Source organism: Peromyscus californicus, unplaced genomic scaffold (assembly GCF_007827085.1).
Source record: "Peromyscus californicus insignis strain IS unplaced genomic scaffold, ASM782708v3 Scaffold_5__1_contigs__length_169319896, whole genome shotgun sequence".
Classification (NCBI taxonomy): Eukaryota; Metazoa; Chordata; class Mammalia; order Rodentia; family Cricetidae; genus Peromyscus; species Peromyscus californicus.
This window is the reverse complement of record NW_026294573.1, coordinates 4,164,893-4,177,832: the sequence shown is the minus strand read 5'-3', so window position 1 is coordinate 4,177,832 and position 12,940 is coordinate 4,164,893. Positions and strand designations below refer to the sequence as shown.

General features: G+C 51.1%; 1 protein-coding gene across 1 annotated transcript; it reads left to right on the top strand.

Moving 5' to 3' along the window:
• Nucleotides 1–1,911: 1,911 nt before the first annotated feature.
• Nucleotides 1,912–12,662, top strand: Icmt (isoprenylcysteine carboxyl methyltransferase). The gene is made up of 5 exons (XM_052716359.1): nt 1,912–2,232; nt 3,380–3,468; nt 4,354–4,523; nt 5,452–5,669; nt 8,107–12,662. The coding sequence occupies exons 1-5, from the start codon at nt 2,038–2,040 to the stop codon at nt 8,287–8,289; spliced, it is 855 nt and encodes a 284-aa protein (XP_052572319.1). The 5' UTR covers nt 1,912–2,037; the 3' UTR covers nt 8,290–12,662.
• Nucleotides 12,663–12,940: the final 278 nt, after the last annotated feature.

Genomic DNA, 12,940 nt, shown 5'->3' with positions numbered 1-12,940 from the left:
CTTAGATGGTCTTTTAATAAAAAAAACCCAGAGCCAGATATCAGGGTGAAAGCTGAAAGATCAGAGAAGCAGAGCAGCCAGCCCCTAGTTTTTACCTCTATGAAACCCTCAGCCTAAAGAGAGTGAGTTCCTGTTTCCTCATGCCTTATATACCTTTCTCTGCCCAGACATCACTTCCTGGGATTAAAGGCATGTGTGCTCCCCAAACAAAGGCATGAGATCTCAAGTGCTGGGATTAAAGGTGTGTGCCACCACTGCCTGACCTCTGTGTCTAACCTAGTGGCTGGCTCTTCCTCTGATCCTCAGGCAAGTTTATTAGGGCACACAATACATCACCACAAACCCAGGTTCTCCATCCCCTCCTGTTAGGTCCTGCTGCTGTGTTCATATTCAGGGTTCACCACAGCAGCTGCCCCACCTTCTCCTGGGGCCTGTCTCCCATCCTGCTTAGGCTTGCCACTTCCTGCCTCTGCCTTTCAAATCCAGCGCCAGCTCTTGGTTCCTCAATGACGTTCTCATTACCAGCTCCTCAAGTCTTAGCATCCTTCCTATCCTGTAGCCCTTGTATCCCAGGGTCTCTCTCCTGGACTCAAACCGAACCAACCAACCAAACCCCACGCTTCATGGACTGAGGATATACTCAGTTAGTAGACTGCTTGCCTATCATACAAGAAGCCTTCCGTTCAATCCCCAGCCAGACAAGATCTGGAGTCATGGTTCACACCTCTTAGGACAATTCCTGTAGAGCTGCCGCTGGTTTGTTTCTGGAGTGTTAGCAACCAGCTTTGATCTGCCTTTTGTGATTGCTACCTTTTGTCTCCTGGTACCTTCTATGTGAATCTTATCTGAGAATAGATAGGAGGTTTTTGGGATACGGAAATTAACTTGCTAAAAGGTGCAAATTGGAGAACAATAAAATAGCCCTTTGCTAAACTACCAGTGAGTCAGTCCAGAGAGATTGATCCCCCTGCAGCTGGAAAAGGCTCATCCTTAGAGTGCTCTGTGCCTTCTTTTCACTGACTGGCATGAACCCACACCCGATATACAACACATGCCTGTAATTCAGGCCTTCCGGATGGGAGAGGCTGGAGGAGTTGAAGTCCCAGGGCATCTTCCAGATATCAAATGAGTTCAAAGCTGTCCTGGGCTGCAGAGGATACAGTCTCAAAAGCAAAACAAAGCTGGGTATGTGGCCCGTGCCTTTCATCCCTGTATTAGGGAGGCAGAGGCAGGTGGATCTCTACGTAGAGGTGGATTCCAGACTGGTCAAACCCACACTGTGTTGTGCCACATAAATTTGTACAAGTACTGTATAAATTTAAAATGACCAAAAGTGAAGGACTTCTGATTTCAACACTAACATCTTCATTATAGGCAGAATGGAAAACACACACACAAAAAACCTATAGGTCAATAAAAATCGTCCAGAATGCTGCCCCCTAAAGGTATTCGCCGACACAGGTTTCAGTCGTTCTCCCAGGCTCACTCGTGTTTAGCTTCGTCCCCACATCAACCACCACAAAGTTTGGCACGCTGCCTGTAAAAACCGTATTTATTTCCACTTCGGAGGGGGGGGTGATCCCGTTTCTTGAAGGCTCGTCGCCCGGTCCGCGGACCCCGCTCGCGCCTGCGCGGGGGCGGGGTCTGTTTTGAGGCCGAGGCGCGAACGAGTGGTCGGTTTCGCCCCGTTGTTTCTGGGGATCAGGGCTCTAAACTTGGGACTAACTTCTACAGAGCGACGAGGCCACTTCCGGGCTGATCCACCGCCCCTCTGCTGACGTCAGGTTGTCCGGCGACTGCGGGGCGGGGCCTGCGGGGCGGGGCCTGTGGGTCGCGCCGCTCGCTCCAAATTCCGGCCCTCAGCCACGCGCGGCATCACTCTCGCGAGAACTCGCAGGCTGCACACAGCTCCGGGTACCTGCCCTTCCCGAGCCGGCGTCGGCGGCCGAGTGCGCAGGCGCGGCCTTCGGGTTTCCCCGGCTACAGTCGGCGCTTCGGCCCGCTAGTCCGCCGCCGGCTCTTCCGCCGCCCTGCGCCATGGCGGGCTGCGCGGCGCGGGTTCCGCCGGGCTCCGAGGCGCGCCTCAGCCTCGCTACCTTCCTGCTGGGCGCCTCGGTGCTCGCTCTGCCGCTGCTCACGCGCGCCGGCCTGCAGGGCCGCACCGGACTGGCGCTCTACGTGGCCGGGCTCAACGCGCTACTGCTGCTGCTCTACCGGCCGCCGCGCTACCAGGTGCGGGCCGGGTGCGGAGGGACCGCGGACGGGGCGGGCGGGACGGGTTGACTGGTTGACCCGGACCAGGGACAGGGCGGGACGGACAGGGTGGACCGGTAGACCCGCACCCCACACCCGGACCGGCGACGGGGTGGACCGATAGACCTGGACCAAGGACGGGTGGACCGAGACCAGGCGAGCAAGGGGCAGAGTGGGTTGAGTAGGTAGGGACCAGGCAGGACCGAGCTGGCTGCGATGGGGCAAGGCGGGCCGGGTGTGCTGGAACCGGAGACAGGACAGATGAGTCCGGGTAGACGGGAATCAGGGACCGAGCAGGCGGGGACCCGGCAAGGGTAGGCGGGCCAGGTACGTTAGAATCAGGCAGACTGGGCTCGGGGACCAGGATCCGGCAGGCAGAGCTGAGTAGATGGGCTAGGGACAGGGATTGGAGCTAGTCTAGCCGGAGTGGGTTATTGCCGAGCCTGGCGGTGGTCGGTTCACCTTTTTACCACCCCCATCCCGGCACCACGTTGCAGGTTGCCTCCCACAGGCGTGTATCGCAGCCATAAGTTGAGGTCACAGGAGGGACCCACTTCTAGCTGTGGGTGTTAATTGCATTTCCTGCCGATCAGCAGCTTCGGCAGATTCACGTCAGGTGGGAAGTGAGCTAACCCACGAGTTTTTAATTTATGTGATGACAGGTGTGGTGTTTTACCTGCTGGTCAAACGCCCCATTTTACAGAGGTGACTGGGCTCTGAGTTCCGAGTGTTTTCATTAGAGTCGTTGACTTGCGAGTATAGGCCATAAACTGGGCTTAAACAGTTTTCTATAGATGGCCCTGCTAATGCTAGCAGTACTAATTATTGTGGCTGTTAAAATTGGTTATTCTTAGGTGTATGTGTGGTAAATCCTGTGTGTTGTCCTACAGTACTGTTATTTCCATGGTGTAGATGAGTAACTTGCCGAAGGCTAGAGAGAAGAGAGAGGGAGAGGAATGTAAGAACACAATTCGAACCCAGACAGCCCCATTTCATCCTCTTTATCTCTTGAGCAAGTGGACTCTGCTCACTGATGGCCTTGCTAATCCAGGACAGTCTGCAGTCTGGGTTTGGGCCCTGCAAATGGAACACCGCATGATGGAGGCTCTTTTGGGTGTGTTTTCAGATAGCCATCCGGGCTTGTTTCCTTGGCTTTGTGTTTGGCTGCGGTGTGCTGCTAAGTTTCAGCCAGTCCTCTTGGAATCACTTTGGCTGGTAAGAAAGACTTTGGGAATGATGGTGTTGAGGTGAGGGTCCAAAGAGTAGTGGGTGAGTAGGGGCCTCTCCTCATCCCTGTCTGGGCTTTGACAGAAAAGGAGGCTGGTTAGGATTCTGAAGAAGCAGCCACCTGCCTTCCCTGAATCCCCACATTTCAAATCTTGTGAACACAGTTGTGCATGTTAGTGGATTCTGTGGTGGATGGAAAGGGGTCTCCCTGTGCCCTCCAGAGGTCCCTGTCCCCCGAAACTGCTGTGATGAGCCATTTCCTGAAGGGGAGCAGGTCCGCGGTTTTGGGAGGGGCAAGCTCCCGCTGTTTTCCTAAGCCTTCTCCGTCTCGGTTTCCATCAGGTCCCGGCTAGTGCTTCCCCAAAGCAGTGTAGGACTTCCCCCTACACTATGAGTTCAGTCCCTTGAGCCTTCTAGCCTCTGACTTGGATATGAATCGTGGCTTCAAGGTAAAAAGCTTTATCTCCTATTATCAGTATGCTGAGCCATCTAATCCTTCTTTGCTGGAATTATTTTAGTTCTGTTGAATTTTGTTTCCAACATGCGTCACTACTTTGTTGATATCCCCCCCTTTCATGTTAAAATGTGAAATTGTCATATTAAAAGGAGTAAAGGGACCATAATTCCTCCTTCACCTATGGAGATTTTTTTAATTTTGTCTGTGACATTCAGAAACATAACAGCACCACTCAACCCCACTTTCTGCAAGCTCCAGAGGGAATGAATGGCATGTGTGCGTGCCTGGTGTCACTCAGGTGGGTGATGGCAGCAGCGCGTGACAGGGTTAGGGACAGCTCAGCAGACCCAGGTCTGTGCTTTTGCCTAACTTGGTTCTCTTGCCTAGTCTACCCCTTTGTTTCTGTTTTTGAATAGGTACGTGTGCTCGCTGTCATTATTCCACTATTCTGAGTACTTAGTGACAGCTGTCAATAATCCCAAAAGTCTGTCCTTGGACTCCTTCCTCCTGAATCACAGTCTGGAGTACACAGTGGCTGCTCTTTCTTCCTGGATAGAGTTCACACTTGAAAACATCTTCTGGCCAGGTGGGTGTGCCCTCCTTTCTCTCTGGGAGAGAAGGGTGCCTTCCCGAGGCCTGAGGAGAGTGACATTGGTTCAGCTTTCAGGTCTCATCTCCCGGAGCAAGTCTCCCCAGCCCTCTCTCCTCCCTGAGCTATTTAAAGGGCAGACTCCACTCGCTGGAGAATTCTGCTTCTGGATTTCAAATCCAGGACGCGTTGACCTTTTGCTCTAAGCCTTGCAGATGCAGGGCACCGGCACCGCCTAGGACGGAGCCCCACCTGCTGCTTGTAGTCTTAACTCTACCATTGGACTGGATGAAGTTTGGGCCTGAGTACTTTTCTGTAACGTGAGAATTTCACAATGGTTTATTATTTAAAAAAAGGCCAGGTGGTGGTGGCACACACCTTTAATCCCAGCACTCAGGAGGCAGAGCCAGGTGGATCTCTGTGAATTCGAGACCAGCCCGGTCTACAGAGCAAGATCCAGGACACACACCAAAACTACACAGAGAAACCCTGTCTGGAAGAACAAACCAAAAAAACAAACAAAACAAAAAAACCCCAAACATCTAACCTCAGTATTGGGAACGCACCTAAATCACACTTCCCCAAAGTCAGATATAGGTCCTTGGACTGACTTTGGAAATGGGCGTGTCTCTTTCTCTCAGAGGTACGTGTTCCCTCGAGAAGGATGTGAATGGAGCCCATCAGCCCAGGAAGGGGAGAGCTGCTAACAGTTGACTTGTTGGCACTTGAAACAGGAAACAGTGATGCTGGGTTGGGGGGTATTTTCTTATCATTCAAGTTTAATGTGATGATAGATGCTGATTGTCCACAGGGTGTTTTCTGATGTTTCTCTCTTGAGGGAAATAGGTCCATTTCAAATGGGGAAGGGGGCGATGAGCACCCCAGGGTCCCCACTCGCATTTGTTCCCTGTGTCTGTTTCTGCAGAACTGAAGCAGATCAGTTGGCTCAGTACCACTGGGCTGTTGATGGTGGTCTTCGGAGAGTGCCTGAGGAAAGCCGCCATGTTTACAGCTGGCTCCAATTTCAACCACGTGGTGCAGAGTGAGAAGTCCGACACCCACACTCTGGTGACAAGCGGGGTGTATGCCTGGTTCCGGCACCCCTCCTATGTGGGCTGGTTTTACTGGAGTATCGGAACCCAGGTATGGTACCAAAGTTGACATGGTTTCCTGTGAATTCACTTTTCTAAGTTTTTCTTTTTTGGTATCTTGACACGGGGTCTTATGTGTAGTCCAAGTTTACTTGAACTTGTAACCCTCCTGTCTAGGCCACTCGACTTTTTTACATTTCTTAAATTGAAGTATAATTGGCACACCATAAACCCCACCATTTCTAAGAGTGTGCTTAAGTCTCTTTAGTGTCCACACAGGTTGCCTGCCTGTCTCTTCATGTGTTCCCTGGCGTGTCTCAGGTGGTGACTGATAAAAGCCAGGAGACCTAATCCAGTCCTTCGGTGTTGTTCTAAATTAATTCATTATTTAAACTTGAGGACAGTTTATTCTTTAAAGGGAAAACGCCAGGGCAGGCAGGCGGGTGGTAAGTCTGGCACTACCAGGAGGATGGAGGTGAGCACAGAGGCCAGGCACCTGCAGGGAGGGGCAGGCTTGCCTTCCGGAGTGCTGTGTGACCCCTGGTGGCAGTGGTGGTGTGCTGCCCTGTGCCCCCCCCCCCTTTGTGCCACTCTGACTGGAATCTGGAACACCTTGGGCAAGGGAAGGTAGGCTTTGGGGAGGGAGTGTCCTCAGCCACCCTGTGGTGGCTCAGTGGGTTTTCATCAAAAAATAGGTCTAAATGAGGCCAAGGTCCTGGCAGGTTAATGAGAGCTGTGGGGTTCGCTCTGTCTGGGGATGCAGACCAGACCGTGCTCCTTGACAGCTGTCTCTGGATTCCATACTTAGTTCTAGAACAGCTTGGCCAGAGAGTGTAAATAGAGCCTGGGAAGATCATCTGGGGATCCCAGACATCCCATCAGTGGTTCGTGGTCCATGGGGATTCTGGTGACCCCATAATGGAGTAGGAGGTGACTCTAGCATCTCTTTTAAGCTGTGTGTTTCTGAGACATCATACAGCTCCGCTTACAGACACAGCCCTGGGATCGCACTGAGAGAGAGCTGATAAATGCAATCTGTCTTAAGTGCTTATGCGTGCAGTCTAAGTAAGGGCTTTAGAGCTGAAGAACCTTTCATACCTTTTAGATCATAGGCATTTTCTTTTTTTTTTTTTTTTTTTTTTTTTTTTTTTTTTTTATTTATTTATTATGTATACAATGTTCTGCCTGTATGTATGTCTGCAGGCCAGAAGAGGGCACCAGATCTCATTCTAGATGGTTGTGAGCCACCATGTGGTTGCTGGGAATTGAACTCAGGACCTCTGGAAGAACAGCCAGTGCTCTTAACCTCTGAGCCATCTCTCCAGCCCTCATAGGCATTTTCTACAGTGTGCCCGTGTGTGCCCGTGTGCCCGTGTGCCTGTGTGCCCGTGTGTGTGTGTGTGTGTGTGTGTGTGTGTGTGTGTGTGTGTGTGTGTGTGTGTGTGTGAGAGAGAGAGAGAGAGAGAGAGAGAGAGAGAGAGAGAGAGAGATGAGTCTTTCCTGCAGCAGGACTTACACTATTTTTTTGTCTTGACTGTTTGGAATGGTGCTGATGACACACTGAAAATTGGTTTTCCTGGCTCAGTAGAAGGTTGCCACTGATGATTAAGAATCCTGCCGTCAAGGCTGCCCAGAAAGCTATACACATCTGCCAGGTGTGATGGCACAGACTGGTGCTGCCAGATGGGCCAGGCCTGGTCACCGAGGCCTGCCTTCTCTACCCTAAAAGCCAGGACAGTAGTGTGGCGATAGTGCTTCAGAGTCACAGATTGGATGAAGGTCGAGTGGCTTATCATGGTGCTGTGAACACAGCAGTACTTGTGAACAGTGCAGGGAAGCAGTGGGAAGTTGGGGGCATACCGGTTCACTGAGTGGAAGCATCACTGGATGGGTCCTGATGCCTGTAATGGGGATGGGTGGGTTAGTGGTTTACATGGCAACAAAGGAAGCTTCTAGGAGCTGGGGATGCTTTCAGCTTTGAGGGTCTTTTTGGCTGGAGGTTGGAAATGGGGTAGGGATAAAAGGCAGCTAGGCACAGCTTTTCTGACTTGTCGACACTGCCACTTTCTGAGCAGAGTGATCTCTGAAATTTTTTGGAAACTCAGATGGTAGCCTTTGGTTCATGTGGCCTTGAGAACAGGAAGCAAGGGTCTGAGACAAGTCGGTCTGTCCAGGTGGGTAGGAGAAGTCGGGAGGACAGAGACATAGGCCTGAGTTCCCACATCAGGGAATTCACACAAGTTCAGGTGGGCACATGTGTCATCCATGGTGGGAACCCCAGAGTGCTGTCTTTCATTGAAACCACAGTCTTGCTTACTCAGAGAGTCGCAGACAGGTACAAAAAGATGCAGCCGTGAGGTGGCTCCAAGGAATGTTAATGGCTCTCACAGTGTTGTGAGAGTCTTCTGGGCTCCGGCAAGAAGTCCTGTGGGGAGCAGGTGCTTGGCCATCAGGCCACTCTGACCTTTGACCTTGTGCTTCCTCTGCAGGTGATGCTGTGTAACCCCATCTGCGGTGTTGTCTATGCCCTGACGGTGTGGCGCTTCTTTCGTGATCGCACAGAAGAGGAGGAGATCTCGCTGATTCACTTTTTTGGGGAGGAATACTTGGAGTATAAGAAGAGAGTGCCCACGGGCCTGCCTTTCATAAAGGGAGTCAAGGTGGAGCTATGACGGGCAGAGGCCTGTGGGGCCAGGGAATCTCTGGCCTTGCGCAGCCTAGGACAGAACTACTTCGAGTTGGCCACTGCAGAATGAGTTTCTTAATCATTTTATACGTCACTAATTACTCCTCAGAATGTCACTCAAAACCCAATGGTCAGAAGGCCTTAGGACCAAAGGACCCACTGCAGCTTCCTCTTCCTGTGTGGGATGAAGGTAGAACATGGATAAACAGTGAACAAGGAGCATGTCACAATGGTTCATCAGTGCCCTTTCTACAGTGGCGGGGTGAGGACCCACGCCAGTCTCATGCCCCCTCAGGTCAGAGTGTATTTGCACGGTGACCAGGATACTCAGGAGAGGACACTGCCCTCTGAAGCACTTCGGCCAGAATATGTAGTCAGAGTTGCCGCACAACAGCATTCAAATTGCATCAAAAAAACCTTTAACCGAAAACACAACATAGCTTTAACTTTTGTCTGCCGTAAGTGCGTGAATGTCCCTGTATTAACTCTAAAGGCCGCGACACTTCGGCTCATCATACATTTACTCGTATTCACATACCAGTTCCCTAAATAGCAGTGGAGATTCAAAGCGACACCGATGCTCCAGGTTGTTTTTGGCAACAGGTAGCACAGACCCCTCAAAGTGCTCTGTGGCTTTGAACAGCCCTTGCACCTGGGCCTGAGGATGCGGGCCCTGGGGTCTCCTGCAGCCCTGGGGTCTCCTGCAGCCCTGGCCTCAGCGAGTCTGGTCTCCAGGAAGTATTTACCAGGTGCCTGTGCTAATGTCGAGAAATACTGCCCTCCGTGTGTTTGGGATTTTTAGTCTCATTTTATCACAGCTTGTGTTTTGTATTTTTTGTGTTGCAGTGCAGTGTGAGCCTGTCACATTGGTTTTCCAGAGGGTAGGCACAGCTCATGCCCCTGCGAGTTCAGGCGGGTGACCCTTAAACAGCCGTCAGTCTGGCAGCGCAGTCCGGGGTCCGTTGGCGTCTTTGTTCTGCGGGTCTGAACATTAGCTTTTTCTATGTTGCCCATAGAAGCTTTAAGAGGTGCAATCCCTGATTGATCTGGGCTTGGTCTTGATGGGATCCTTCCAAACTGGGGGTTTTGTTTGCTCTCCAAGCTTCCACTTCAGATGTGGAAGAGTCGTAAGTATCCAACAGACAAGCGTGAGCACGTTGGATAAAGAATCCATCCGAAAATTGTATGTGTCAGCCTGATGACGGGCATGCTCCAGTGTGCCTCGCCTGCCCTGCCGTCTCCACCAGGTCAGCCCGCAGTGCTCTGTACAGCCAGGCGCTCTCAGACTGGAGAATAGCCTGCCTTCATCCTTGTCCCAGTACCACTGAGCAGACACTTTAACTGACACACTGCAGGCCTGAAAAGACTGGATCCTTAGTATCCTGGCATTCAGTCTAGCCGTCTGGTAATCCTCAAGGACAGCCATGTCCTCCCAGGCCTCAGAAGACTGTCCCTTCATGAGCACACCAGTGCATAGAAGCACACTTGGCAAACATTAGGTCAGGTGAGCTCAGGCCCCAATGTCCATGGTGTTGCTAAGCATGCTGGCAGCTTGTGGTACCACATTGTGGGGTTGGTAATTAATGCCAACCTTGAAGCCATTGGGACACCAGCCCACAAGTCCCACAACTGGGACTTGATGTTGGCACCGGTGGTGTTGATACCTTTGGGAACCGTGTCACAACAGTGCAGCTAGCAGGGACACATCCATTGACCTTGGTGACCCACGTTTCCCTGGTAGGCTGGCTCAAGGCAGGGTTGATGTGCTCTGCCACAGTGCTCACAACAGGCTTTCTCAGCAGAGGTAATGGGCGTGTATGGCTGGTGGGAAGTAGATGCAGGGATAGGGTACCTGGTGGGACTGCAGATGTGTCCTGTGCATACTCAGAGGCCCAGCAACTCTGGAGGACTCAGTGATGGAGGGTGTTCTGGCCAAGAGGGTGGCTAAAGTTAATATGGGTTGAGTGATGAATATTGAGATATCCCAGGACCTTGTCAGACAAGGAGGAACAGTCAGGTGGGTGGTTAGTATTGTGCTGTAGGATTCAACCAGAGTTGTTGAAACCTTGGGGGCTGTATAAATGGGGAATTCTAGCTTGTTCTTGCCATAATAGGCATTCCAACAACAGGGAGGTGACCCCAGTACCTGCTCCCCCAAAACTTCTGAGAATCCAGAAACCTCAAAGACTTGTGCACTGGTCAGTCAGCTCAAGAAGCCAGGGAAGCAGGCAGAGCGGAGAATTCACCCAGCGGGAAGCGCTCTGGGGCCAGCCTGCAGGCTTCATTCACTGCTCAGGAGTAGGCATCTGAGATTGGCTCACACAGTGGCCTGCAGGGCCTGAGTGAACCACCAGACTGACTTCCTAATTGGCCAGAGCCTGCAGTGGCACTAGCAGTGTGAGGGTGAAGGTGGTGGGAATGTGCCCAGCGCTGCCGCCTCGCTGCCTCCTCGCCCTCACGCCCTTCTGGGCTCAGGCCTCCCCGGCGGTAGGAGGGGGCCAGTACCTCCTACCTACCTCACAGGGTTGTGAGGAACAGTGTCGGCTTTGTTTTTTGTTTGTTTTAAAGATCAAAGATTTTATTAATTCTTTGGCAATTTCATTGTATAGTGTATATTTTTCATATTTAATCTCAACCCTTCCCAGCTTCTCCCACATTCATGCCCCCTTCCAGACCCATCTCCTTTGTGTCCTCTTTGTTTTTCCTTGAAACAATTTTTTGTTTATTTAGCTTTTTTATTGACTCATGGGATTTTCACATCATGTACCCCAATTTTTCTCGCCTCCTGGTCTCCTCCCAGTGTCAGGCGTTTTAATGCTTAGGGGAGCCGGATGGCATAATGAAATCTTTCAGTATGAGAACTGGGTTTCTATGTGTTAACTGAAGGTAGCTGATGTATATTCAAAAAACAGTTAGCCAGCTCAGAAGTAATTTATTTTCAGATTACATGGCTTAATTTTTTTTTTGTTCTATATACCAAAGAGGCTTACAGGTTTGCCAGTATCGGCATGAGGCCAGTTGCTTTAGGAGCTGCCAGCCCTCAGGACCTCCTGAGGCATGCAGAGTTCTGTGGTAGCCATGACTATTGTCCACACCTAGCTGCCCAGGAATAACCGTGTTGGGACAGCAATACTCAGTTTTGAAATGTGAGTGGATCCAGACCACACCTCCCGAAGCTCACCCCACTCACCAGGCTACAAATGGGAGGGAGGGATGTTTGGCAGTCATACCCAGCCCTTTCTCAGCCTGCATCCCCCTTGAGGGCCATGAAGTCGTCTTTTTGATGAGTGGAGAGCAGCCCTTGGCATTGTGGATGGTAAGGCTGAATGTTGGCATTTGATGTCACCCTCCACCTGCCAGAGGCTGGAAAGCTCAGCCTTGTGGCAGGCCAGGAGAGAGGGAGCCCAGGCTGTGGGATCTCTTGGTGAGAGGCTTCATTGTACCCTAGGAGACTTAAGGTTGTTTTTTTTAAGGAATAATTCCAAGGTGTGAGTGGAGGAAGAACAGGCCCACTTTCCTGAAACTTGTGGGTGGAAGTCAGTAGCCCACAATGGAATATGAGCTCCTTAGTGGTAGGATTTGGCCGCTTAGTGCTTTCCTCTGGTGCCGCAGTCCAGAGATTATCCTTAACTTTATAAATGTAGCAGGGACAGGTGGTGGTAGAGAATCAGGCTAATGAGGCTTTTCAGGTATTAGACAGGCCGCCATGTCCTAGGACTTCCACAGATTATAGAACCGTCAGGAGATTGTTGTCTAGTTTCAGGCTTCAGATTGGAAGTTCTTGGGTGGAAAGTAGGTACCACACAGAGAAAAGGCTACTTGGCAATCATGGAAACATTCAGGAGGCTCTGCAGTTTGCAGAGGAACAAACCCTTCAATCAGGGCAGAAAACAGACAGTGGTGGCCTTGGTGGGAGCTGCTGCTTGGTCCTAGGATGTACACTTTATTAATTCTCCCCACGTAGTTGCTGACTTGGGGGCTGGTGTGTCAGGGAGGCCATCTTTAGCGCCAGGTCCCTGAGGGCTCAGCCAAAGCTCCTAGGTCCTGTTCTCCCGCCATCTCCCTGCCTTAGGTAGCTCCCCTTTTACAGTGGCAGCAAGGTCAGTGCCCTCAGCCTTCCTGATGGGCGGGCAGCTGCACAGCTCTGGGAAGCTTGTACCTCGCTCTTCCTGAGCCTGGCCAGCCTCCATCCTGAGTGAGTGGAGGCTGCTTGTCTGACCCATCGACAGGAGGGGGAATTACGGAGTAATTACTGTACTCTTCTTTTTACACACAGAAATGTTTATTTAAATATATTAAATGGGATTTTCTTTCACAGATACTGATTATTCTTCTTAAATAAAACTGTACTTGACCTCACTATGAGCAAGTGTGACTGTAGGATGTGGAAGCTGTGTGTGATAACTGTCTAGAGAGTTCAGCACCGCCAGTGTCAAAAGAGGGGTGCTTCGCCTCTGGGCGCTCTTCTCAACTCCTGCCCCTACCAGAGTAGTTCTCAACTTTTCTAATGCTGCCACCCTTTATAAAATACTTCCTCATGTGGTGACCCTCAGCCATAAAATTATTTCATTGTTGTAGCAGGAATCTTAAAAGTTCTTATTAATAAAATCAAATCACCCCAGTTATTGGGGTGAAAT